This window comes from Thunnus maccoyii, chromosome 21 (assembly GCF_910596095.1).
Source record: "Thunnus maccoyii chromosome 21, fThuMac1.1, whole genome shotgun sequence".
Lineage (NCBI taxonomy): Eukaryota > Metazoa > Chordata > Actinopteri > Scombriformes > Scombridae > Thunnus > Thunnus maccoyii.
This window is the reverse complement of record NC_056553.1, coordinates 1,876,900-1,903,698: the sequence shown is the minus strand read 5'-3', so window position 1 is coordinate 1,903,698 and position 26,799 is coordinate 1,876,900. Positions and strand designations below refer to the sequence as shown.

Genomic DNA, 26,799 nt, shown 5'->3' with positions numbered 1-26,799 from the left:
TCCACAAATCACATGTGTGGATTCATAAGTGGCCAGCATATCTCCAATAATATCTCTCTAGTTATTGACTTAGTTAATTATAAAGACTTACTTGATGACAGTCCCTTAATTTTATTCTTGGACTTTCAAAAAACGTTTGATAGAATGTCCCACAATTTTTTCATATTTGATAACTTTTCTATTAAGGCATTCAAAACCTTATACAGTGGTAACAACGGCCCTGTCAAACTGCCATATAGTACATCACTCAGATTTGACATAAAGAGGGGAATTCACCAGGGCTGTGCCATCTCTCCTTATGTTTTTTTTTTACTGGTACACCACGTTCTCAATTTATTAATGACCCAGCTTCCTTTTAAAGGCAAAATTAATTAAAGTACCCCAAATAACCACCACTCTGACAAAACACTCAATGCAGAGTGAAAGATGAGAAACATCCACAAAGTGAAACAGATAAAAGAGCAGGGGGAGTTAACAGATCATTAGAATAGTTATAATTAGAATTAAAATAAAACATACCAAGATATGAGTGGAAAGTATTGTTCCGGCAACTGCATTTATAATTTTTTTTTTTTTTACTCAAATGTAGCTTAACCATGTCATGTGATATACTACTTCAGTACACTTTACCAGCAAATATTACTGGGCCCACTACAGAAAATTGCAGATGAACATTTAATATCCAGGAATTCCCATTAAAGACACTACCGCTGACTATCTTTTTAAAAAAAACTTGGCTACAATATCACACACTGACCAGACACGGTCCAGACATATAGGTTTTGACATGGTCTTGTTGTTCTTCAGAACAAGCTTGTCTCACAAAGTGGCCTCACTGTATGTTTTTTGCTTGCTTTGCTCAATAACTGACAATTTATGTTTATGGATAGGATAGGATATATCAGCTATTTTACAGTTGTGAATTTTAAAATGACTTTATCAGAAGGGTTCCTTGAGAATGCCACCCCCACTATGCTGAGAGTCTAGCTCCACCCCTGTCAAACACTGTCACATTTAAAAACCTGTAACAAAAAATTAACCAAAACTATGAATTTATGCAAACACTTCAGTATTATGCCTGATTAGATAAACCTCGTGTGTGTGTGTGTGTGTCTGTGTGTGTGTGTTCATATACTTTTTTCTTTTCCTGTTTCCCTTTATACATCCATGAGTTTCCCCAGCAATCCACCTGCCAGGTATGAAGTAGATCGGATGAACGGTTGTCGAGATACACGAAGGACAAACACATACAGATACAGGAAGACAGACAGAGATTCCTTGCTTTATATAGAGTTCACTGTCAGTGGGTCTAGTTTTCCCCCTGTGGACTGTAGATAAGCGCTTATCTGTTTGACTTCACCTGTTGACACAGAACATACGTTTACTGGAAAATAATTGTTTTTAGTGCACTGAAAGTCTTCGTGTCTGTGTTTGTGACTAACAGCAAGTGAACGGTCAAAAAACTTTTCAGAAAGCTTTTAAATTCAGTTCATCGCTCGCACCTTAAACTTTAAGTGATTCGAGAAAGCGAGCGACTTGAAATAATAGTAATACAGCAAGTAATACACACACAGAGACGTTCACACACACACACACACACACACACACACACACACACACACACACACACACACACACACACACACACACACACACACACTTCCATTAAAAAAGTGGGGAGGAGCAAATAGGTAGGAAGTTAAATTGAAACTATTCAGTAAGACTCCATTTTAAAGTCAACAGAGCGGAAGGGGGACGACCACAAGTTTGAGGCATTGTGAGTTTTAATATTAGTGCTGCAAATAATGAAACTGTCATTACTGATCAATCTGATGATTATTTTTCGTATTAATTGTTTAGCTGATTAAACTGTGTCAGAAAAATATGAAATCATCGTTGACGTTGTCAAACGTTTCTGTTTGTTCTTTTCCTGGTTTCTTTGTCCTCAAAGCGATGTAACATGGCACACTGGCGCGGTCAAAATCGAGAAAAGTCACAGTTAAGAACAAGACAGATGTTTATCTGACAACTCATTCTCACAGCAATTAGTCACGAAATACTCGTGAAATTGAATCTATAGATTCATGTACGTGGACACGATTTTTCCACTTTTTTCATGACAGCACGACTTTCAGACTGAAGTATTTCAATCGGAAGTAGGTTTCACATTACACATCCACAGCGGTCCGTGTATCCTCCGTCCAAAGCTGTGTTCAGTTTATTTGATAACAGGATCGACAAATATACAATGCATTATAAGTTTTTCATGTGAATTAAAGAGCAGAAATTCGCGTGCTTTTCTCGTTTTCGTCTTCAAATCGGCAATTGGATTGAAATTAAATCAAGCTGCAGTGGAAGTATCATAACAAAAAGGGACTTTGGCACTAAAACGACTGTAACGTTGGAAGATATGTGCTTGAGTTTATTAAATACTTGCAGGGTACCCCCTCATTAAGAGAGACGCTGTGTGTATTTACGCACGAGGCACAGCAGCGTAACTTTGTTATTTAAATCTCCAGACATGCAGTTTCTTCACACGAAGAACAGCAACAAAATAATGCATTGTATATTTGTTTTTCCTGTTGTCAGACAAGTTGAACAGAGCTTTGGACGGAGCATACGCTGACCCACAGCCTGTATCAACCATAACAACTTCAAAGCACAATCAAGTCAACATTTCAAGGTGTTTGGGTTGTGTGTGGTGGTTCTTAAGGTTTTATATGCACACTAATAACAGATCATAATCGGCATATTAACCATAACACATAAGTCTGTCTTTCAAGAAAAATGGATACGAGCCGTTTTTAGTCAAATGGTGATTTTAATTCATCATGTTTGAAACTTAAGAATGCTGATATGTACAGTGGTAGATTTGTAGGCCTAACATGTTATGTCATACATTTAACATTTATTTTCATACAATAATTGAGATTTAGGAGGGTCAGCGTGAGCAAGCATTCTCAATGTGACCATTTCGTTTCAGTTTTGTGACTGGTAGTCTATATTCCTTTTTTAAATTCAATTCAACCTTGTAATGAAGTAATATTTTTTTGCAGTGTTTTCCACCTTTATATAGCCTGCATGAAACAACATGGTGAGAATGTCTGGGGCGAAGTATCTAAGATGCGCTTTTTGTAGTCCATCTTCAGAACATTGTAGTTTCACCACGGCAGGCCCATGTCAATAACATCCACCGTTGCATAATTATGTAGCCCAGTGTAAGTGGAGTCGGATTCCCCACCACGGTTGTCTTTTCCTAAATCCTTATGAATCCTCCTTCACATCTGTCCTTGACCTTGTGATGCTTTCCATTGAGGTCAAGGAAAAGTGGTCAGACGATAAGAGGTACTTTTCGACCGCAGCCTTTATTTCTTTATTAATTTTATCAGTCCAGTGGGTGGACCGGAAAGGATGCGCTGTGTATTTTCCTTACTGTTGAAATATAACATTTCTCAACACAAAAACACGAAGGTGTCCTTGATAATCAATAATACGAAAGGTTATGGCCATCCGTTTTATATCACAATTCTTGATTCTGAGAAATGAATTGTTTTTGTCAGTTTGGGCTGATAGCGGAAGCGGCTACATTAGCCTACCCATGATCCTCAGCGTCCGTTACTATAGTCAAGACGCCAGCTAAAGCCGTAGCATAACCTGTATTCAGTATAACATTATATAGTACTGCAGACTGATGGTTACAGTCAGGAACAAAATACTGTGTTGTATATTGAAATGTAAAGAAAATAATGTGTGTATTTTTCTTGAAGCAATACAGTTTGGGACTTGTAGTTGACTGAAGCTTTATAATGTAGCCTACACAGTCTCCCTAGGTTTTCTATTTCAACACAGTTGTTATTTGTTTGTACTGATGAACTGGGAGAGTTAAATGCTCATGCAACTGTTTGAAATGTTTAAACAGACCGCCATGAAACAGTTCATTTGGAAAAATGAATGGGATTACTTTTTCTTGTTTTACTGTTACTGTATGATGATTGTTAATACATCTCTTTGTTGTAAAAAAAAAAAAAGAAAATTAAAAAAAACATTATTATTGTTATTATTATTATTATTATTACTACTACTACTACTTCTACTACTACTACTACTATTATCATTATTTGTGAGGAAATGATCCAATGTGCTATTAATCTAGATGATATTTTTTTGGCCTATTCTTTTCTTAGCCTGCATCCACATCATGTGACTGTCAAGTTTCTGTCTGCTCAAACAAATAAAATGGCTGTCATTTCTTTTATTCTCAGGGGTAAATGCAATATCTTAAGATAGTTTCGGCATTAAAGTGCATTTTGATAACATTTCTAGTGAGAAATGTGCAATTTATTTTCATAATGGTTCAGTGAATGTATATGATGTTTAGTTGGTCAGTTATTAAGGAGATTCTTGCAGGCTTTCTGTTATTGCTATGGTGGTTGCTATGAACGCTATTATCGCTGAAACCACGTACTTGCATGTTTTTTGGATCGTCTGCATTGTGTAGTTATCTGGGTTGCTATGTTGTGTTATTTTATGTAACTGTTTGATGATGTTCTTTCAATAAAAAACGTAGATTTTAGAGCGCCCCAGGGATTAATTGAATTTGAAATCACAAATTTGAAGCTTTGTGATTGGCTTGAGAGGCAGGACTGAATTTATTATACTGTTTATGTGTGTGTGTCTCCAGTGTTACTGGTGTACCTCAGACTCCTCAGAAGAGGACGGAGCAGAGTCTCTAATATCCAGCCATCTGTCTATGAAGAGTGACCGGTCTAAAGTTTATCCTCCACACTTCAGTAATGAACCTGGATCCTCAGACACAAAGTAAGAGAATGTTCTTTTAGTAAACTGACCTGAAGATGATTCATTGTTAAAATGTCATTTAAAAACAAACACCACTGACTGACAACCCACACTCTACTACAACTATCTCCATCAGTTATTAGTGAGTGTCTGAAGATCTTCAACAGCAAGTTTAGCCATCTAAATATAAAGTGGCACCTGATGTCTGTAGTAAAGCTGTGCATCTCATGAAAATGTTTGTAAATGATACAGTCAAACTACATGCATGCGTCAGACCCTACAAACAAATTGTGAGATAAATGTTTAGGATGTGTGTCATTCATTCAGTGTTAACACATGTAGAAGTTCAAATCTCTTTGTGTTCACGTCTGTTTTCAGCTGTAGATACTTAAAGAAGCAGAGATCCCATATTCAGAGTGTGTATGTTGTTTTTTTTGTTATTTGGTATTTAAACACTATTGTGAAGATGCTGTAAAAAGGTTATCACCTGAAACGATGAAGCCCTTGAGGTGGGTTCAGCTATAGCAGTTAGAAACAAAAGGCCCAGTTCTGACACAAACACCTAAACTGTTTCTTATTTGCACAACAGAAGATGCTCCAAATGGTGTTGAGTTCTGAAAACTCTTCATACAATCATCAAAATCACAGACTGAACCTGCTGAGTTTATTGATCTTCTCTGGTGTCACAAAGAGCTCAAAGAGGAGAAGAACTTACTATCAACATCATTAGATGGGACTAGAATGTGATTTATCATAACTAAAGACAGACAGGACGGATGAAACAGGATGAAAAACGTGATATTACAGAAGGATAGTCACCATGTTTCACTCACTTTTTATTGGTGAACTGCTGGCTTACAGATCACTTATAAGATCACTTCCTTGACAGATTTGCATTCAGCAGATAGATTTAACAGTAGTTTAATTTTTAATTAACGACTAAATCACTTATGTACCCTACTATTAAAATCTTGTGGTTTGTCCTTTTTGCTTTCACAGAACAAAACAACACACAAGAGTCCACTTTGAGATAAGACCCTCATTTTCAGGCACTCTAGATTGACAGCATTAACGAACCAATCAAAACATGAAAAGACACCAGAGTTTACTGAACCAAAACAAACAGGTGACTTGTGAAAGCACAAGACAAACTGGACCTTGTGGTGAGATTGCTTTGCTGACTATTGTTTAAGATTGAACTTTTATTCTCAACATTTAAGCCAGAAAAATGTAAATTTTAACACTTACATTTCCTTGAGAACAGAGAATACTCGATCTGATAGAAAGCTCCAGAATAGTTACTGAGTAGACTTGTGGTGAGTTGTTTTTACTGAAGTTCCTCTTGAGTTTCTCTGACACTAAAAATTACTGTGGCCAAACTAGGCTTTTTGTCAAATCAGTCAGATCCAGTAAGCACAGAATGAGTTTGTACTGGCAGATAGACAGAAACACAACTAACTTGTTCTGAGTCACATCCTTCCTTTTCGCATGAGATGGTGTCCACCCCAGCAAAATAGGTTCTCACTTTCTACTGGATAATATCTCCACTTGTTTTGCCCCGATATTCGACTGTGGTAGAGAAATGTTCTACTCAGGTAACAGCATCTCTGGTTAATTATGCTTCCTACCGACTCCTGCCCCCTACCCCATCTCCATCATATCTACATCTACATCAGCGTGACCTCCAGCACAACATACATGTCCTATGTAATACAACTCAAGCTGATGCCTACACTGTACATCAAAGAAGTAGGCCTAGGACTAAAAACTTAGTGCAAATCAGCTTGAAGAAGCTTGATTCTGCACCTTCCATGCCCTCCTCAAATGATTTGAAATTTGCATTATGGGACATTAGATCACTATATATTAGTAATTTTATTTCTCAATATGGTCCACATTTTCTATTTCTTACTGAATGTTGGCTCTTGTCCACTGCCTCAGCAACATTTATTGAGGCTTCTCCCCCAGGCTATAACTTTTTATTCTCTGCTAGACAAGGCAAAAAAGGGGGTGGAATAGCAACCATCTCTTCTGATTTGGTCAATTTCACTGAACAAACTTTTGGAGATTTCTCAAACTTTGAATATTGAGCTATGATTATTAGAACTAAACAACACATTTTGTATTAACCATTTATAGACCCCCAAAGCACAATCCTAATTTTCTGTCTCAGTTTTGAATTTTTGCTGAGGGTGATTTCAACTTGCATATAAATGACTGTTCAGATTCTAGAGCAGTGGACTTTATGGACCTTGCTACTAGTCTAGGGTTAGGGTTTACCAACATGACAAGAATGCTGCTCACAACCATGGAAATACACTGGACCTTATTTTTACAAAGGGTATTGATGTTGATGTTTAATCTTTTCTACAGGTTCCAGTTTCTGATCACTCCTGTGTCTTTTTCAAAGTTTTTCTCTGTACTCCAACTAAGTGTCCAGAGCCTGACACATACACTTATCACCATGTTGACAGCACTGCTAGGTCTATACTGGCTGGAGTGTTTACCTGATATACTTGACTCCTGTAGTGCAAATTCTGATTCCCATAAACGCTTGACTCCGTTGCTCTTCTTACAACCAGAAGACGTACTTGAATTAAATCAGCACCATGGTTTTCAGAGGACACCTGTGCACTCAAACAGATCTGTAGAAAGTTTGAGCGCAGATGGCATATGACCAAATAAGAGGGTCATTGCCTTGCCTGGGTTGAGAATTTTAAGAAGTATAAACATGCACTTTCAGCTGCTAGGACAGCATATTTCTCTCTATTTCTTCAACTTTAATAAAAAATAATCCATGGTTTACGTTTGATACTGTTGCTAAACTCTTGCAGAACATCCCTGCCAATAGCTCTTCATTCAGTGCTGATGATTTTCTAAAATTTAAGACTGACTCAATTAGAGGTAAAGTCACTTGTCCACTATCCTCTCAGAATGATGGCTATGAACTCTCCAATACTTTGATGGATGCAGGCACTGTGACTCGGACCAACTGCACCCTTTCACAGTTTGAAATAATTTCCCCTGACACCTTTACCAGCCTGGTAACTGCTTCCAAACTTACAACCTGCATATTAGACCCTATGCCATCCAATATTTTTAAGGAACTTTTTCCTGTTTTAGCTAGTCCTGTTCTTGATATTATAAACAAGTCAATTTCCATGGGCTTGGTTCCCTCAGCTTTTAAAACCACTATTATTAAACCGCAGCTTAAAAAAAATAATATTGATCTGCAGATTCTGAACAATTATAGACCAATTTCCAATCTTCCTTATATGTCAAAATTACTTGAGAGAGTAGTTGCTGATCAACCTACTACCTACTTATCCAGCAACAATCTTTTTGATAGATTTCAATGTGGCTTTTGGTCCCATCATTCCACTGAAACATTCTTGACCAGAGTAATCAATGATCTACTAATTACTGTTAATTCTGACTTAACATCATTGTTGCTGCTTCTTGACTCGAGTGCAGCTTTTGACCCCATGGACCACAGCATACTTCTAGGCCGCTTGAAGAACCATATTAGTACCCAGGGGACATGGTTTCATTCATGTTTATCAAATGGAACTCAATGTGTAAATTACAACAATACAATCTCTGAAGTTTCTGAAGTAAAGTTTGGTGTACCCCAGGGATCGGTCCTTGGCCCTATGCTTTTTTCTATCTACATGCTTCCCCTTGGTGACATCATTTGCAAACATGGTATTCATTTTCATTGCTATGCTGATGATACACAGCTGTACATATACATATGTACCTGTAAAGCCAAATTATCCTTCCCAACTCCTAAATTTAGAGGCATGTCTATCAGACATAATAAAAAAAGGATGGATATAAACTTTTTGTTTTAACAGCATTTAACAGCAGAGTTATTAGTTGTTGGACCAGCCAAATATGGGCATTTGTATGAGAATTTGAGTGTCAACATTGATGGCTGTACTATTTCTGAAAGCTCAACCATCAAAAACCTTTGAGTGATTTTTGATTCTCGTCTGACATTTCAGTCAGTCATATCAAGGCTATTACCAAGACAGCATTTTTTCAACTTACTAATATTGCCAAAATCCAACCTATAATTGTGTGATGCTGAAACCTTAATCCATACATTTGTATCTTCCAGACATGATTATTGTAATGTTCTTTTCTCTGGTCTTCCTAGTTGTGCTACTAGAAGTCTGCACTTGTCCTGAATGCTGCAACTAGAATCTTGGCAAAAACTAGAAAATTTGACCATATAACACCCATTCTGGCATCTCTTGACTGGTTACCAATGCAAGATAGAGCTGATTTTAAGATTCTCCATTTAACTTATAAGGCCTTGCATGGACTTGCACCACCTTACCCATCTGAGCTAATTACACCATATACACCAGCATGCCCTCTTCGCTCTCTCAAAGGCGTGGTCATTCCTTCAGTTAACAAAAAATCAGTTGGCTTTAGAGCATTTACCTACCGTGCCCCTTATCTCTGGAATGGCCTTCCATTACATGTTAAAGAAGCATGTTCAGTTGAAATCTTTAAATCAAGAATGAAAACCTAACTTTATTCACTTCATTACAGCCTCCCTTAAAACTTAGCCAGGCCCATCACCTTTTAACATCCATTTAACATTGATGTCTTAATGTGGTTGTTTTAATTTTTATTATTGTAAATTGGTTGCTGTATGTTTTGTCCTATGTATTCTTTTTAACTGTAAAGTGTATTGGGACCATGCTGTATGGTGATTCTGCTCTTTAAATAAAATTGATTGATTGAACTCTTCTCTTATCAGTGTTCTCTAACTTTACCAGAGAGCCAAGATGACAGAGAGTGACCAGCTCCTCCTCAACATTCTGGATGATTTAGAAAATGAAGAATTTAAGAGATTCAAGTGGCACCTGCGGCGAGAAAAAGTGGGCGACATTCCATCCATCAAAAAGAGGAAGTTGAAGGCAAAGAGGCGGGATGTTGTGGATCTGATAGTGCAGACATATGAATTTGCTGGAGCTGTGGAGGTGATCAAGTCCATTTTAAAGAAGATTAGCAGGAATGATCTAGTGGGGGAACTGCCAAACATCGGTTCAGGAGCAGAAGGTCAGTCACAGGAAGAGACAAACATGACATCACATCCAAACAGCAGATCTGTGAGGAGAAACAGCCTGTGTCTTTATATTTTTCATAATTTTAGATACAGTCCAGATAGCAAGTGATTGGACAGTTACACATACTAATTTTTTGCTCTGTGCTTCAGCACATTCAATTAAAAATAAAGTATCTGATAATACAGTAAAGTCTCAGCTTTAATTTGAGTAGGTTCACATCAACATAGAAAGGACTATATGAGAGATATAGCCCTTTAACACATAGTGCCTAAATTGAAGGGGTTCAAAAGCAGTCATGAAGTCAGTCTAAATAATCATATAATGATGCAGACATAACTACGCTAGCCGATGCCTACAGTAAATCCAGCAATATCTCCTCCACTGACTAACAGACTCTGGTGGCTCTGAGACATACAGTACTTCCTGGAGGCTGATTTCACATTGCGGGTAATTTGGGGGGTTGTCATTGGATTATTGAAAGATTGTCACGCAACTTGGGAAACATGAATGAACTCTTGTCAGGTGGGCAGTGACGTAATTTTGATGGGTGGTTTCTACAAAGTAACTGTTACTGATTACTGTAATCAGGGTTGTAGATCTGTAGAACTTTGAGTTTCACTATGAATGAAAAGTGTGATCTAAATTAAATCAATTATTTTTATTATTTACCCAGTTAGATTTTTCCTGGAAAATGCCAGTTGTTCTGCCATGTGTACACGTAGCATGCACTTAACAAAAGAATGTCAATAGGGAAAGTGGAGCAGGTGAATGACAGGGGAGATCATTACACAGAGGGATTTATCCTTTCATTTAAAGTCATACTAAAACTTAGACTAACACAAAGTATCCTCTAGAAGTCCAAATAAGTTGGTTTCTACCACTTAACATGTTACTGTTTGTTGAATTCAGACGTAATAATAATAATAATCTGATTACATAAGCACATGTAAACACACTGATAGTTGTTCAGATCTATATTTTTCTTCTGTTCCAGCAGATGGTTATCTGCAGAAGGTTTTAGATCAACATAAGATCAGTCTGAGGAGGAGATGTCAACATGTGACTGAAGGAACCGATGAATCGGAAAGTGAAACCCTCCTCGACAGGATCTACACTGAGCTCTACATCACAGAGGGAAAGAGTGAAGAGGTTAATACCCAACATGAAGTGTGGCAGCTTGAGACAGCTTCCAAGATGGAGACCCTCCATGACACTCCAATCAAGTGTCACAACATCTTTAAAGCCTTACCCAACCAACAGAAAGTCATCAGAGTCGTTCTGACAAATGGTGTTGCTGGCATTGGAAAAACCGTCTCAGTGCAGAAGTTCATTCTGGACTGGGCAAAGGGTTCCAAAAACCAAGATATCAGTCTGGTGATTCTGCTTTCGTTCAGGGAGCTGAACTTGATCAAAGATAAGAAGTACAGTCTTCTGACACTGATCCATGTTTTCTATCCAACATTAAAGGTCACAGCAGAGAAGCTTGCTGTCTGTACAGCTTTGTTCATCTTTGACGGCCTGGATGAAAGCAGATTTTCGTTTCATTTTGAGAACAGGGAGGAGGTCTTATCTGACGTCACAGAGAAGTCATCAGTCAACATGTTGTTGACAAACCTCATTGAGGGGAATCTGCTTCCCTCGGCTCTTGTCTGGATAACTTCCCGACCTGCAGCAGCCAATCAGATCCCTCGTAAATATGTTGACAGGCTAACAGAAATACGAGGGTTCACTGACATCCAGAAGGAGGAGTACATCAGAAAAAGATTCAGTGATGAAGAGCTGTTCAGCAGAATCATCTCACACATCAAGGCATCCAAGATTCTCCACATTATGTGTCACATCCCAGTCTTCTGCTGGATCACTGCTGCAGTTCTGGAGCACATGTTGAGTACAGCTAAGAGAGGAGAGCTTCCCAAGACCCTGACTGACATGTACTCACACTTCCTGCTGGTTCAGACAAAGAGAAAGCAGCACAAGTATGATGAGGGACATGAAACGAGTCCACAGGAACTGACGGAGAGTGACAGAGAAGTTCTTCTGAAGCTGGGGAAGCTGGCATTTGAGCATCTGGAGAAAAATAGTGCCGTGTTCTATGAAAAAGACCTGAAGAAGTGTGGTCTTGATAAAAAGGCTTTGATGTTGTCAGGATTTTGTACAGAGATCTTCAAAACAGAGTGTGTGATCTTGAAGAAAAAAGTCTTCTGCTTTGTTCATCTGAGCATTCAGGAGTTTCTGGCTGCAGTCTACATGTACCACTGTTATACCAACAGGAACAAAAAGGTACTGGAAGACTTCCTGGGAAAAAAATGGACATATGAAAACAGTGATTCATCCCAGGATGTCCTCCAAATGGGAACCATAGAGGACTTCCGTGAAGATGTGGATGATGACGAATATGATGAAGCAGATGATGAAGAAGATGACGAAGATGATGATAATAAGGATGGCGATGACGGCGATGACGGCGATGACGGCGATGACGGTGATGACGGTGATGACGACGACAATAATGGAGATGATGACGATGACAGAAACGATAACCATTACCCCTCTCTGGATGTCTTCCTGATGAAAGCCATGGAGAAATCTCTCACAAGTAAAAATGGCCACTTGGACCTGTTTGTTCGCTTCCTTCATGGCCTCTCTCTGGAGTCCAACCAGAGTCTCTTAGGCCTGCTGGGTCAGACAGAGAACAGTCCAGAAATCTTCCAGAGAGCCATCAACAACCTGAAGGAGATGAATACGCGTAATATCTCTCCTGACAGAAGCATCAACATCTTCCACTGTCTGATGGAGATGAATGACCGCTCAATACATCAGGAGATCCAAGAGTTCCTGAAGTCAGAGAAGAGATCAGAGAAAGAACTCTCTGATATCCACTGCTCAGCTCTGGCCTATATGCTGCAGATGTCAGAGGAGGTTCTGGATGAGTTGGACCTGAAGAAGTACAACACATCAGAGGAGGGACGACTGAGACTGATCCCAGCTGTGAGGAACTGTAGAAAGGCTCAGTAAGTCCAGATGTTATTAACATTATAAATCAATGTAGATTAGTAGTTAAATTCTTCAAATATAAACAATAAGAAAATATTCGTATTATTCTTAAAATAGTTCTTGTTTATTACAGAAATTATGTCATTTATATTTAGTCTCAGATGTTCTTGAGCTGTTTAAAATGCTGTTGTGTTTATTGCTGTCAAGTTAATGAACACAGTGATTTATTTCCAATAATTATTATATTTTACCATTTATTCTTCTATTTATCTTCCTTTTGGGTGGTGGAGACATCATGCAAACCTGTAAAACAAATTAAGGAATTTAGAGGTTTTGGTTTATGTTCTATCATGGCTGCATTTTATCACAACATATTAGGGGTGTAACGGTACACAAAATTCATGGTTCGGTTTGTACCTTGGTTTTGGGGTCACACTTCGATACGATTTTGGGGGGAAAAAAAGGTAGAAAATAACACTTTGGTCCTTTTTTATTTTAAAAAATGTAAACATCCAACAATCTAGGAAAACACCTACCACTAGAACAATGAGACTCTATAATGCGACATACAAATTATTTATCGAAATGTGTCAGATATAAACTTATACAGATGAAAATATATATATATATATAGGCAATGAAAGTAAACTGACAAAAATATTGCTATAAATTGTTTTAATTTATCAATTAACTTCTTACAAAGTTGAGTAAACAGCAGAAACCTAAATGAAATCAATATTTTCTGTGAGCAGGCTTTGCTTTTAAAACAGCACCAGTTCTCCTCAGTTCACTTCAATACAGTTTTTCATGGTAACTTGCAGGTAGGTTGTTGTAACCATCCTGGAGAAAGAATGTTCTTCTGTGGATTTATTATTTAGGCCATCTCAGGTGCTTCTTCATGTAATCCCAGACTGACTCCATGATGTTGAGATCAGGGCTCTGTGTGGGTCAAACCATACCATCATCATTCTTCTTGTTGCTAAAAATAGTTCTTTATGACTCTAGCTGTAAGCTTGGGGTCATTGTCAAGTCATGAATAAATTTGGGACCAAACAGACACCTCCCTGATGGTGTTGCATAATACATAAGAATCTAAACATCTAGGGTGCCTAAAACTTTTGCACAGTACTGTATATATATATATATATATATATATATATATATATATATATATTACAGTCAAGGTGGCTTCATTCTAACATTGTGGAGATGGACATCGGATCAGATCACACTGACAGACTGTGGACATTATGTAAGCCTTTACGTAACTTATGCTGGAGGCCACATATAAATTATGTCAAAGCAAAAATATCAGTCAGTTGCAATACTGTATAAAGTTAAAGATCTTCTGAATCAAGGTTCATTACACACCTTATATTTCCTTCATAGTCTCATATATAAGTTACTGTTGGAAAGTTGGGAAATACATATGAAATAAACACTAATCCAATCTTCATCCTTCAAAAAAGCCATAAGAATTGTGAACAAAATCACTTATAGAGAACCAAAAAACTCACTCTTTATTAAATTAAAGGCTCTGAAATGTAAAGATTTTGTCGACTTTAAAACAGTTCAAATGATAGTTAAAAATCAATTAGCACCTGAAAGTACCCAACAGTTGTTTCAAATGAGAGAAAATCAACATGACCTGAGAGGAATTTGTATGTTCAAAAACCAATTAGTGAGGACAAATGTAATATATCATATTACAGTCAAAGGAGTTAATTTATGGAAGAGCTGTAGTAAGGAACTGAAAACATGTAATACCCTTAGTAAGCTTAAATGAACATTTAAAAATAAAATATTAAACAGATATGAAATGGACGATTAGAAAGAAAGACTGTCATAGGAGGACAGGGCTGCTGCTTCAGCCTACACTTTTTTTCAGACCGCAGAAAAAACGAGATTTTTAAGTTGGTTTATTGTGCTGTTTTGAACTGCTCTATTTAAATGTTTTTTTCATGCATTTATATATATAAAAAACAAACAAAATTAAAGCTGCAAGCAGCGTTGGTTGGGGCCTTGCAACCTAGCCTGTCGGGATCAGATCATTTTGCTTTTTAAAAATGAGGGATATTTCTTACAAGTGTGGTGTGCTTATTTTGAAAGTTTGATTGACATGTGTACTGTCAGGTGTGTAGAGACAATAAGTAACTGCAGCTGGACACAGAAAAATACTCATATATTTGAATGGAGAGTGTGAGCAAACCCACACCTTTTTGAACATTTACTGCTTCCACATAGTTTTAGATACAGACTTCATTTGAACTTTAAATGAAATCACAAGACTTTGACCTACAAATCTTGAATTTACGTGTTTTCTATCTTTTGCAGTTTTTGAGATATTAGAGTGTGAGTTTTAAAGTCTTCTTGCGCCTCTTGTGATTTTATCATGAGTATGTATTGCGGAATGTTTCACAGCACTGAGGGAGTGACATCACCAGGAGCAGTTGGAGAGGAGGATTTTAGAGAACGCTTCTTGTGAAATATCCTCATAAATCCCATTACTTTGGCCAAATCTAACATTAAGAATGATATTTTAGTGGGAAATTTCGTTGCGAATCCATTGATACAGGTTTGAAAATGGTCAGACTTATAGTTTAGACATCAGAAGCCTTTGTTTGGAACAAAGTTCATGCCCATAGATCTCCCCATTGGTTTACATCGTAAGGTGCGATGTGGCACTGCAACTTTCAGGGCTTATCAAATCCAAACCGTTCGAGTTATTCCAAAGTTTTTAACAACTTTTTTTCAGCACAGTGTCATAAGTCATGTATTAAAGATTGAATCTGATACCATTAACACCCTCGGAGGAGATAGCGTTTGTTGGGGGGCCAAAATTGGAGCAAAGTCTTATTTTGAAAGTCTGATTGTGGACCTCCTGTTGGATTTAGGTCAGGGGTGTCGGTGTATGATTTGTAGGTCTTGATGAGACTAATAATTCAGTTTTGGTTTGATCTCTCTACAACATTCCTACAGGCCGTGGTGGCCATTTTAGTTACATAGGTGGCGCTAGAGAGCACATTTTGGCCCTTTAGGGGTTAATTTTTATATTTTATCAAATTTTTCACCAGACCTGATTTGCGTGCCAAATTTGGTGAATTTAGGGGGTCAAATTTAGGTGTGATGTCCCCTGATAATAGAGAAAGAAAGAAAGAAACAAACAAACAAACAAACAAACAAACAAACAAACAAACAAACAAAACACACGAAAAACAATAGGGTCCTCACCCTTAGACGTTTTACATTAGTCCTTTGCCTTTTGGGCCCGGTCCCTAATGAAAACAAAAACAAATTTGTATATGCAGACCGGAAATAAATTCTAAACATGTTCTGCAAAAACTTAATTTTCTCTCCCTTAATCTGCATGATTAAAGCAAAGCACGGATTCAAAGTCTGCAGGCATGAAAGAGAGTGATTATTGTTTCATTCAAATACAATGACATAAGATTAGCTGAGCCACTTATGTGAAGGGAAGATGTTAATGAAAACAGGAAACATCAAACAGTTTGTCATCAAATACATGAAGTAAATATAAAGTGTCCTCTTTCATGATAACATATGTTGTATGTAGACTTTCTGACTGTGGACTCTCAGAGACTCACTGTGAAGTTGTGGCCTCAGCTCTGAAGTCCAACCCATCCCATCTGAGAGAGCTGGATCTGAGCGACAACAAGCTGCATGTTTCAGGAGTGGCGTTACTGTCTGCTGGACTGGAGAGTCCCAATTGTGGACTGGAGACTCTGAGGTCAGTTCACTGACTGTAGCTTTTGGTTGTTTTTCGTATATATTCAAATCAAAACTTTTAAGTTTCAAATATTTGGTTAATAAATTTGCCTGAGCACAAATTTGTACAATTTAATTTTCCGCAGTCAAAATCCACAGTTTTGTTCTATGAGAAATTGCTTCTTAAGTTTAAACTAATGGGGCTTCAACAGTCTCAGTTACAAATATCAACTTACTATCTTTGTGTTTCCAAAGTGTTTTCTTGCTGAGCTTCAGTTGAGGGATAGTAACTCAAAGAGGGAATTTTGTACTAAATACTCTATAACTGTGGTAAACACTAGGCATAGAATGATATAAAAATTTCATGTCACAATAGGACAGGATATAGTACTGTTGAACTACACATTTAAAACCTGAACATATCTATTTGGATTTTTAAATGGATTTTTATCTGCATCATTTATTCTTTATTCAGACTGAGTGGCTGCAGTTTGTCAGAGATCAGCTGTGCTTCTCTGGCCTCAGCTCTGAAGTTCAACCCCTCCCATCTGAGAGAGCTAAAGCTGAGTGACAACAAGCTGCAGGATTCTGGAGTGAAGCTGCTGGGTGATTTTCTGGAGAGTGAAGACTGTAGACTGAAGACTCTGAGGTCAGTTCACTGACTGTCTGTTACAATTGTTGATCTTATATGTTTAACAACTGAATGTAATTGATGTACATACATACCATGTAACAATTGAAGTATCCTTTGTAGGAGGACAACTACTTGTTCTTTAATTGTGATAACTAATCTTTGATATCCTAAGAAGAGGAGACCGACATGCCTGGATTCCAAAGTTGGTAAGCGCAGAATCTGGCCTGCAGGACTGACCTTTGTAATCCTCTATGTGGGGGTTGATCAGTGATGCTCAACAGACTCAGAAGGAGCTCTTAAAAGACCATTTCTTAACATACATCCAAAAATTATGGCCTGAACTAAAAGTAGAAAACTGCCACCTTAAATGGGACACAGAGCTTCTTGTTTGCACAATCCCAAGGGCATAAAACTCAAGAGGAACATTCCTTTGCAACACTGAAAAAATGAACTCCCATTACATTCAAAACTTTAATAACTGAAATGAAAATCATTATATGGACCCTGTCATACTGTTTAAATATAGATTTGAATAATCTCAATTGGAATTTCATACATTTGCATGTAAAAATTAATTTATTTCAGAAGATGCAGGCTGCAGACACTAGCCACACCTTAAGTCCACTGAGAACAAAGAAATTGAATATTCATCAGTAATTTTGAGTGTAAACCTTTAAAACACACCCAAACTCTGCCTGCATTTCCCTTGCAAATAAAGCCTCCAAGAGGCATTGCCTCCCTGAACTGGCCTCCTTGCCATGAGTAAGAAACTCCCCTTTTAAGATGTCTTTCTTTTTTTCTAAATAAGCGTATAATTTTAACTTTGTTTGGAAACAAGTTCAGTTATCGTTCTTTTATTTTGTAACATTAATCCTTGCCTTTTCATATATAGTCAGTGGAGTCAGGAAATTTTATTCTGCATCGAACCAAAAGATCACAAAAGACTCAAGCCTGAGTTCCCACTGGCACAGTGTTTTACAAGAAGCCAGTGAAAGCCCAACTTGACCTCTGCACATCTGTGACCCAAAGTCAGATGATCACTGTGGGCTGAGACAACTTGTCACAGCCTCACTTGCTCAGTGACTCACTGCTTTCTGTTGCTTGGGAGCAACTGATTGCCCGACAGTCTGACCCAGGACTGATCCACCCACCTGCTGTCCGAGGGACAGTGAAGACCCTCCAAGCTCACAACCACAACATCATCTGTGCTGTGTCACTTCTGAGACCCGGAGAGACCCTGGCTGCCTGCTAACAGCCAACTGCTGGGCCAACTTGACACCCCTAGACCTGCCAAGACACTTATGGTTAATTTTCAACAAAACAGTAGGCATACAATGACTTGTTGATCACAGGTTGATGCTGAATAACCTAAAATTCAAAGATAATTTCTGCTTAAGGTATGTAAGCTCTCCCTTTGCTCCCCATTGCTATATAATAAATGGAGAAAGAGAGAAAATGACTAAAAAACACAAAAGCACAGTCAGTGGTGTGCTATTTTGTTTAGCAGTCTGATAGCAGCCAGGTAGAAGCTTTAACTGAACCTGGCAGTGCTACTATGCAGGCTGCTGTACCTCTTACCTGAAGGCAAGAGGGAGAACAGTCTGTTGCAGGGCTGAATGGAGTCTCTCAGGATGCTGGTTGCTTTAGCGAGTAGGCATTTTTGGGCCAGATCCTCTATAGGTGACAGCGTGACCCCAATAGTCCTCTCTGCTGTCCTCACCACTCTCCTCAGAGCCTTCATGTCTGAGCTCTTAGAGTTCTCATGCCAGAGAGAGATGCTGATGGTCAAGAGAGAGAGATGCTGATGGTCAAAACTCTCTCAATTAAGTGCAGTGGATATAGCATCCTCAGTGGAATGATTTGGGCGATAGGCAAATTAAAGTGGGTCAAAGGTCGAGTCAGGGGGGAAGGACAGATGTGATATGATCCTTGACTAGTCTTTCAAAGCACTTCATTATAATGGGAGTGAGTGCTACTGGTCGTTAGTCATTTAGACTAGTAACTGTAGGTTTGTGTTTCCTCCTGACACTAACAAATCCTAACCAAAAAGGAGGTTGTGCTCCTGATAATGAGGTAATTAAATAATAAAGTATTAATACTCCTACACCTTTGTATAATTTAAAGGCAAATGTAGTGAAATGAAAAGGTAGGGTAACATGACGCCTGTTCTATCTGTAGCCAGGCTGGATCACCATGACATTTGGATGGTTGGACTCAGAAGAAGAGGGTGTGAGTGTTACAGGCCCAATAATAAAACTGATAGTGAAGTAGTCCCATACCCCCACTGGGTTTAGGCCTTTGCAAATATTCTCATCATTTTTCTAAATTTATTACCTTATTTAGGGTTGTGAAAAATACTTCTTAAGGATAAAGATAAGGATTGTAATACACTGAAATAGAAACAAAAATTTTTGAAGTGTATTCATTTTAAAAGCATTGATTCTGCTAGCTAATGAAATGGGGAGATGGGACCACTTATCATAGTCCTGTCATAGAGATAGCCAAGGGTTTGATAGCAAGCGCAAATAGTAGGGGGGAGAGAGGACAACATTGTCTTGTCCCATGTTGTAAGTTGAAGTGATCTGAAGAAATTGGTCTGGACTGATGCAAGAGGAGTGACATAATATAACCCACAAGATGATTTTTTTCACTGACCCAAACCTTTCACAAAAAGAAAGTCCCACTTGACCTTGTCAAAAGCCTTTTTGGCATCTAGCAAGAGAGGGACTTCTGGATGTTGAGAGAAAAGGCTAGAGGCTAGAGGAATAAATGATACTGTACAATCTGTGAATATTGGAAAATACAAATCTGTTATTTTTAAAGGCTGTTTAAACTGATGAAATGATGGTAAGAAGATGATTTTCAAGACAGGAAATAAATATTTTAATTCACAATTTTGTATTAACATCAAAAAGACTGATTGGTCTATAAAGCATTAGTTCATTTCTTAAAGTTTGGATAGTAATTTGCTTGTGTACTGCCATCTTGTCAGATTATACTGCAGAAGTTTGGACACTTTTAGCTTTCTGCTGGCTTCTCAAGTTTGGGGTGTGACTCATGTTGAACTATTATTTAATATCAAGTCTTGAAAATCTTATTTTTAATAAGAGGTAGCAATGTTTGAAATTAAAATTGAAATATGGGAGCAGATGGGACCTCCATCTAGCTCATGTCAAGTGGAAGCAGAAGCCGGAAATTTCCCTTTTTAAATTAGAAACACAAAACAATCAGACAGTAACAAATATAATATCCAATATTAACTCGCTCAACACTTTTATTAAGCTATGCAGTGTTTATACTGATTGAAATATTTAAACACAAGATGCTGTGAGTTTTTATGGTCATCATTCCATGAATGTAAATATAGTAGAATTATTGAATATCAGTTTCTCCCCAAATGCCCAAAGTCCATCCTAACATATTTGGTATCCTTGTAAACATTGGGATCTTGAGAAGAATCTGAAATACATTTCTGTGGGTATTTGGCTTGTGTTTGGCAGAACAACATGAATTTGTATAGATGGAGTCACTGGTGCAGCTGCAGAGTCCATATGTCTTTATTGAAGAAGCAGTATGTTGTCATTAATATTAATGGGAGCTTGTTTTCACTGTTTGTATATGACAGTTTTTAACCTGCATTCTGTTGGGTTCAGGTGTTTGGATTTTCCATTTCTTCAGCTCTGAAACATTGAATGAAACATTGACTGATTTCAAGCAGGAACTTTGTCTCCAAGTGACATCACATCATATATTCTCTATACAGATTGAATTCCTGCAGTTTGTCAGAGATCAGCTGTACTTCTCTGGTCTTAGCTCTAAAGTCCAACCCCTCCCATCTGAGAGAGCTGGATGTGAGCAATAACAAGCTGCAACATTCAGAAGTGAAGCTGCTGTGTGATTTTCTGGAGAGTGAAGACTGTAGACTGAAGACTCTGAGGTCAGTTCACTGACTGTGTTACTATTGTTGATCTTATATGTTTAACAATTGAATACAATTGATATACATACATAACCTACATCATTTTTTTATGATACAAAGTTTAGTCTGTAGTTATAGAAGATGACTGATACTTAAAGAAACTGTACAAAACGTCCACTGCTAGTTAAAGTAAATTAATGCTTTTTTAATGTTTGGTAAAATCACATCTGTCACATCTGTATACAGAATATCCTCACAACTAAAATTGATGACGTTTACTTGCTTAAGAAAAATATTTTTTTGATTTTACATTAATTTGAATCATTTATTCTTTATTCAGATTGAGTCTCTGCAGTTTGTCAGACACCAGCTGTGCTTCTCTGGCCTCAGCTCTGAAGTCCAACCCCTCCCACCTGAGAGAACTGGATCTCAGCTTCAACAAGCTTCTGGATTCAGGAGTGAAGCTGCTGTCTGATCTTAAGGAGAATCCACACTGTAGACTGAAGACTCTGAGGTCAGACACCATTTTTACCTCTGTGCTGAGATTAATATGATGTTTAAGTTGTGGTGGCACTAAACTGCAAACATAAAGCTGATATTATGCAGATCCAGACTGAGTATTTTAATAATAAAGTCTATTTTCTTCTTGGTTGGTTTAGTCCATTGACTGTTTCAGAACAATGTTGAGCTCCGCATATAAAACCTTCATTGGCAGTTGACAGTTTTTAACCTGCATTCTGTTGGGTTCAGGTGTTTAGATTTTCTATTTTCTAGACTTCTACATTCTAAACCTTTTCAGCTCTGAACAGATTATGAAACACTGAATGACTTCGATCAGGAACTATGTCTTCTAAAGTGACATCATTTATTCTTTATTCAGATTGAGTGGCTGCAGTTTGTCAGAGATCAGCTGTGCTTCTCTGGCCTCAGCTCTGAAGTCCAACCCCTCCCATTTGAGAGAGCTTGATCTGAGTAACAACAAGCTGCAACATTCAGAAGTGAAGCTGCTGTGTGATTTTCTGGAGAGTGAAGACTGTAGACTGAAGACTCTGAAGTCAGTTCACTGACTGTCTGTTACTATTGTCAATTTTATATGTTTAAAAACCCAATTGATATACATATGTAACTTAGATCCCTAAAGTTAATTTCCTTTGTTCCATATTTTAGTCTATAGTTATAAAAGATGACTGATTCTTAAAGAAACTGGAAAAATGTCCACTGTTAGTTGTTAAAGTAAATTAATGTTTGTAATTTTTAGTAAAGATTCACACCTGTTCATAGAAGATCCTCTTAACTAATATCTGTTTTAAATTGATAAAGTTTACTTGCTGAGGAAGAACGTTTTTACAGGTTTACATTCATTTTAATGTGTTTTAATGAATAATGTTTGTTTACTGATATTGATCCTATGGACACACACACACACAAAGGGACACAGATATCAATGCAGGTGTTTAAAGTATCAGTAGTATTTTTAATGAATCAGTGTTGACATCAGAATAAGAACAAGTTTACTTTTCAAGTCTGCAGGGACCCAGCAGAGGGCACTCATGTTGCACACAACACAGAAAACTCAGTTATAACTTACACATTACAATCACACCAGCAAAATAAAATATTAAATAACAATATTAAAACAGACAGGTGACTAGTAATAATGTAATTCAGTGCACATCCAGTAATAATAGCAAAACACTGCTACTAATGGCACGTGGAGTCATTAACTCCACTACATACATGATCATGTGCAGAACAACAGACTGCAGACATAGAAAGTTACAGCGGAGCAGCTGGATGAAAGCAGAGATCATTACATAGAATAATGCATCCTGGTATTTAAAATGAATCCATCTGAAAATTGACTGTCACTGAACCAAACCAAACAGCCTATAGAAGTCTAAATAAGTTCATTTCCAGTGCTGAACATATTTGTTAAATTCAGACACTTTCACTTGGGAGGAAAAACTGACTGCTGTCAGTCTGCTCCAACACAAACACACTCACCAAAAACACACAAAAAGAGTCAGAAAGCAGTTCAAATCAGTGAGCAATGCTTTGAGAATAAGATCGGGTTTAATGGAGAAATGTGATTACTGACATGCTGCATGTACACAAGGACTTACAGTAACCAGGTTACTATATATACATATATATATGTCAGTAATCACATACAGCATGTCAGTAATCACACATATATATCTATATTTATATCTGTACATATATCTATCTATCTATCTATCTATCTATATATATATATGTGTGTGTGTGTGTGTATATATATATATATATACATATATAAGGATGTATGGTAACCAGGTTACTACAGTGAATGTAAAGACATTGATTGATGAGGACATAGTAATGTTGAACTACACATTTAAAATTGGAACAGATCTGATTGGATTATAAATGTGTTTTTATCTACATCATTTATTCTTTATTCAGATTGAGTCTCTGCAGTTTGTCAGAGATCAGCTGTGCTTCTCTGGCCTCAGCCCTGAAGTTTAACCCCTCCCATCTGAGAGAGCTGGATCTGAGCTTCAACAAGCTCCAGGGTTCAGGAGTCAAGCTGCTGTGTGATTTTCTGGAGAGTCCAAAATGTGGACTGAGGTCTCTGAGGTCAGTTCATTGACTGTCTGTTACTATTGTTGATCTTATATGTTTAACAACTGAACCTAATTTATGTACATAACTTAAAGTTAATTTTCTTTTATCCATATTTTCATTTTTTATTGTACTCCTTTAGTCTGTAGTTATAAAAATTACAGATTCTTAAAGAAACTGTAGAAAATGTCCACCGTTAGTTGTTTAAGTAAATGAAGGTTCATAATTTTTGGTAGACTCACATCTGCATATAGAAGGTCCTCTCAACTAATATGTTTTAAACTGATAAAGTTTACTTGCTGAGGGAGAAATATTTCTTTTAGTTTTATGAATGTTTGTTTACTGATATTGATCCTTTAGATCACACACACACACACACACACAGGGACACAGAGATCAATACAGGTGTTTCAAGTATGAACACAGTATTTTTTAAGAATCATTGTTGACATGGATATGTGTTTGAATGATGTGGTGTTATTGGATAATGTCTGTCAAAGGCTGACATTATGATATTATCCAAATTAACACTAGGGCTGTACGACATGACAATATATATTGTGTGACAAGAGAAAAACGTCTATAGTTTCATATTATGCTTGATTGTTTTTTTACGTTGTGACGTAAATCATACTCTCTGCGGCACTATTTTTCGTCATTTGGAGTCTGTCCATCTTTTGCGTGGATTGCATTGATAAATTACTCTTCTTGGCTTTTTACAGGCAAACCTTTTATTGCACTTACAGTAACGTAATGAGTTTAGTTGTCATCAACTCTCCACCGTCTGTCTCTCCTGCTGCGTTGCACATACACAGTGGGTGGGAGTCTCCCTATTTTTAACCCTCTCTCCAGCTGTGCTCCCGACTGGCAATTATGGACCAACTATTTATGCATGAATTAAAATGTGCTATATCGGGATAGGTATCGTTATTGGGATATGACATGACCTATATCAGGATATAAGATTTTGGTCATATCGCCCAGCCCTAAATAACACAATGGCAAAGTTACTCTGCTCATTTTGGTGAAAAGGTCATTGATGAAGACATTATAATGTTGAACTACACGTATAAAACCTGAGCACATCTGATTGGATTATATATTGATTATTATCTACATCATTTAATCTTTATTCAGATTCAGGTCCTGCAGTTTTTCAGAGATCAACTGTGCTTCTCTGGCCTCAGCTCTGAAGTCCAGCCACTCCCATCTGCGAGAGCTGGATCTGAGTCTCAACAAGCTACCAGATTCAGTAGTGAAGCGGCTGTGTGATTTTCTGAAGATTCCACACTGTGTTCTGGAGACTCTGAGGTCAGTTCACTGACTGTCTCTTACTATTGTTGATCTTCTGTGTTCAAGAACTGAATCTGATTTATGCACATACGTAAGAGACAACCAGTTAATTTCCTTTTTTCCATATTTTCATTTTTTATAGCACAAAATTTAGTCTGTAGCTATAAAAGATGACTGATTCTTAAAAAAAACTGTAGAAAATGTCTACTGTTAGTTGTTAAAGTCAGTTAAATCATTTATAATTTGTGGTAAAAAGTCACATCTGTATACAGAAGGTTCTCTCAACTAATGTCTGTTTTAAATTGATAAAGTTTACTCGCAGAAGGAGAAATATTTTTAGATTTATGAATAATGTTTGTCCACTGACATTGATCCTTGAGAACACACACACACACACACACACACACACACACACACACACACACACACACACAGAGGGACACAGAGAGATCAATGGAGGTATTTAAAATATTTTTTATGTATCAGTGTTGAAATGAATGTGTTTGAATGATGTGGTGACATTGGATGGTGTCTGTAGAAGGCTGACATTCTGGTCATTTACAATAGCACAATGACAAAGTCACTCTACTCATTTTGGGTAAAAGCTCATTGATTACAACATAGCAATGTTGAACTACACATTTAAAACCTGAACACATCTGGTTGGATTATAAATGGATGTTTATCTACATCATTTATTCTTTATTCAGATTGAGTTGGTGCAGTTTATCAGACATCAGCTGTGCTTCACTGGTCTCAGCTCTGAAGTCCAACCCCTCCCATCTGCGAGAGCTGCATCTGAGCTACAACAAGCTGCAGGATCCAGGAGTGAAACTGCTGCGTGATTTTCTGGAGAGTCCACAATGTAGACTGAAGACTCTGAGGTCAGTAGTGAGTTGAAGTCAGTCCATGTTGATGAGCCCATTTATGTGTCTCAGAGGTGATATTTTGGACAATACAATTAGCATCCAATCAAAGATCCAGTATTTCCAAGTAGGGTGGATACTTTCCTCCATTAGTGTTGAAGGTGTGAGAGGAGAATGGAGCAGAGCCCTGAAGTCATATTTTCATTAACTGTCTGGCATCAGCTGCTTAATTCATTGATTACTCCCCACCACCCCTATCTCTTCCTTATGGCTTAAGTTTTTGTCAAAGCTATTTTAACTCAGATTTAATATTCATGTATGTTTATTAAGAGGGGATTATTTCTCCTGCTGAGTCTCCCTCAAACAGCTCAGCCTTTTCCTTCAACTCTAACTGTATAATAATTTGCTATAAGTTGTAATTTTCCTGACGCAAGTGTCTCTGGCTGAAATATATTAGTGTATATACTACGTGTCTAGGTTGTACAATTCTAAAGGGTCACCTCTCACATTGACTGGAAACCAGAAGATGAGTGGTTGTGTGGAGAAAGTGGACAAATCAGAGTCTCCAGTATCCACCTGTGTGTCCAAACATCATCCTGCAGACTTCAGTGATGAAACTGGACCATCAGACTTAAAGTAAGAGACTGTTTCTACTGAAAGCAGAAAAGCAGTTCAGTAATTTACCATAATGTGAGCAGGAACTTTTAATTCTCTTAATCATGAATTTAACTCTAAAGGGAACTTGATCTTCCCCTTGAGGAAATTTTCTGGGTGATGTATAGTGACCAGAACTTGGGGTGTAAATATTAATATTGCTGGTCTGCGGTTGTGCTTTGAGACGCACCACAAGTCCAGATTACTCCCCACTTCATGTAAATTAAC

The 26,799-nt window shown here is 37.5% G+C and overlaps 1 protein-coding gene across 5 annotated transcripts in view; it reads left to right on the top strand.

The window, feature by feature from the left end:
* Positions 1-1,718: 1,718 nt before the first annotated feature.
* The window catches only part of LOC121888174 (NACHT, LRR and PYD domains-containing protein 12-like), a 48,396-nt gene continuing 23,315 nt past the window's right edge, over positions 1,719-26,799 (top strand). For 3 of the 5 annotated variants that reach the window (XM_042399574.1, XM_042399571.1, XM_042399576.1), the window contains exons 1-13: positions 1,719-1,777; positions 4,682-4,818; positions 9,591-9,873; positions 10,876-12,892; positions 16,450-16,623; positions 17,077-17,250; positions 20,999-21,172; positions 21,495-21,668; positions 22,035-22,208; positions 23,600-23,773; positions 24,896-25,069; positions 25,762-25,935; positions 26,395-26,553. In XM_042399574.1, coding sequence (XP_042255508.1) covers positions 9,600-9,873; positions 10,876-12,892; positions 16,450-16,623; positions 17,077-17,250; positions 20,999-21,172; positions 21,495-21,668; positions 22,035-22,208; positions 23,600-23,773; positions 24,896-25,069; positions 25,762-25,935; positions 26,395-26,553 — 3,842 coding nt within the window. In that variant the 5' untranslated portion in view covers positions 1,719-1,777; positions 4,682-4,818; positions 9,591-9,599. Of the gene's footprint in view, positions 1,778-4,681; positions 4,819-9,571; positions 9,874-10,875; positions 12,893-16,449; positions 16,624-17,076; positions 17,251-20,998; positions 21,173-21,494; positions 21,669-22,034; positions 22,209-23,599; positions 23,774-24,895; positions 25,070-25,761; positions 25,936-26,394; positions 26,554-26,799 lie in introns of all 5 variants that reach the window. The other 2 variants (XM_042399573.1, XM_042399572.1) reach the window with 2 other exon arrangements.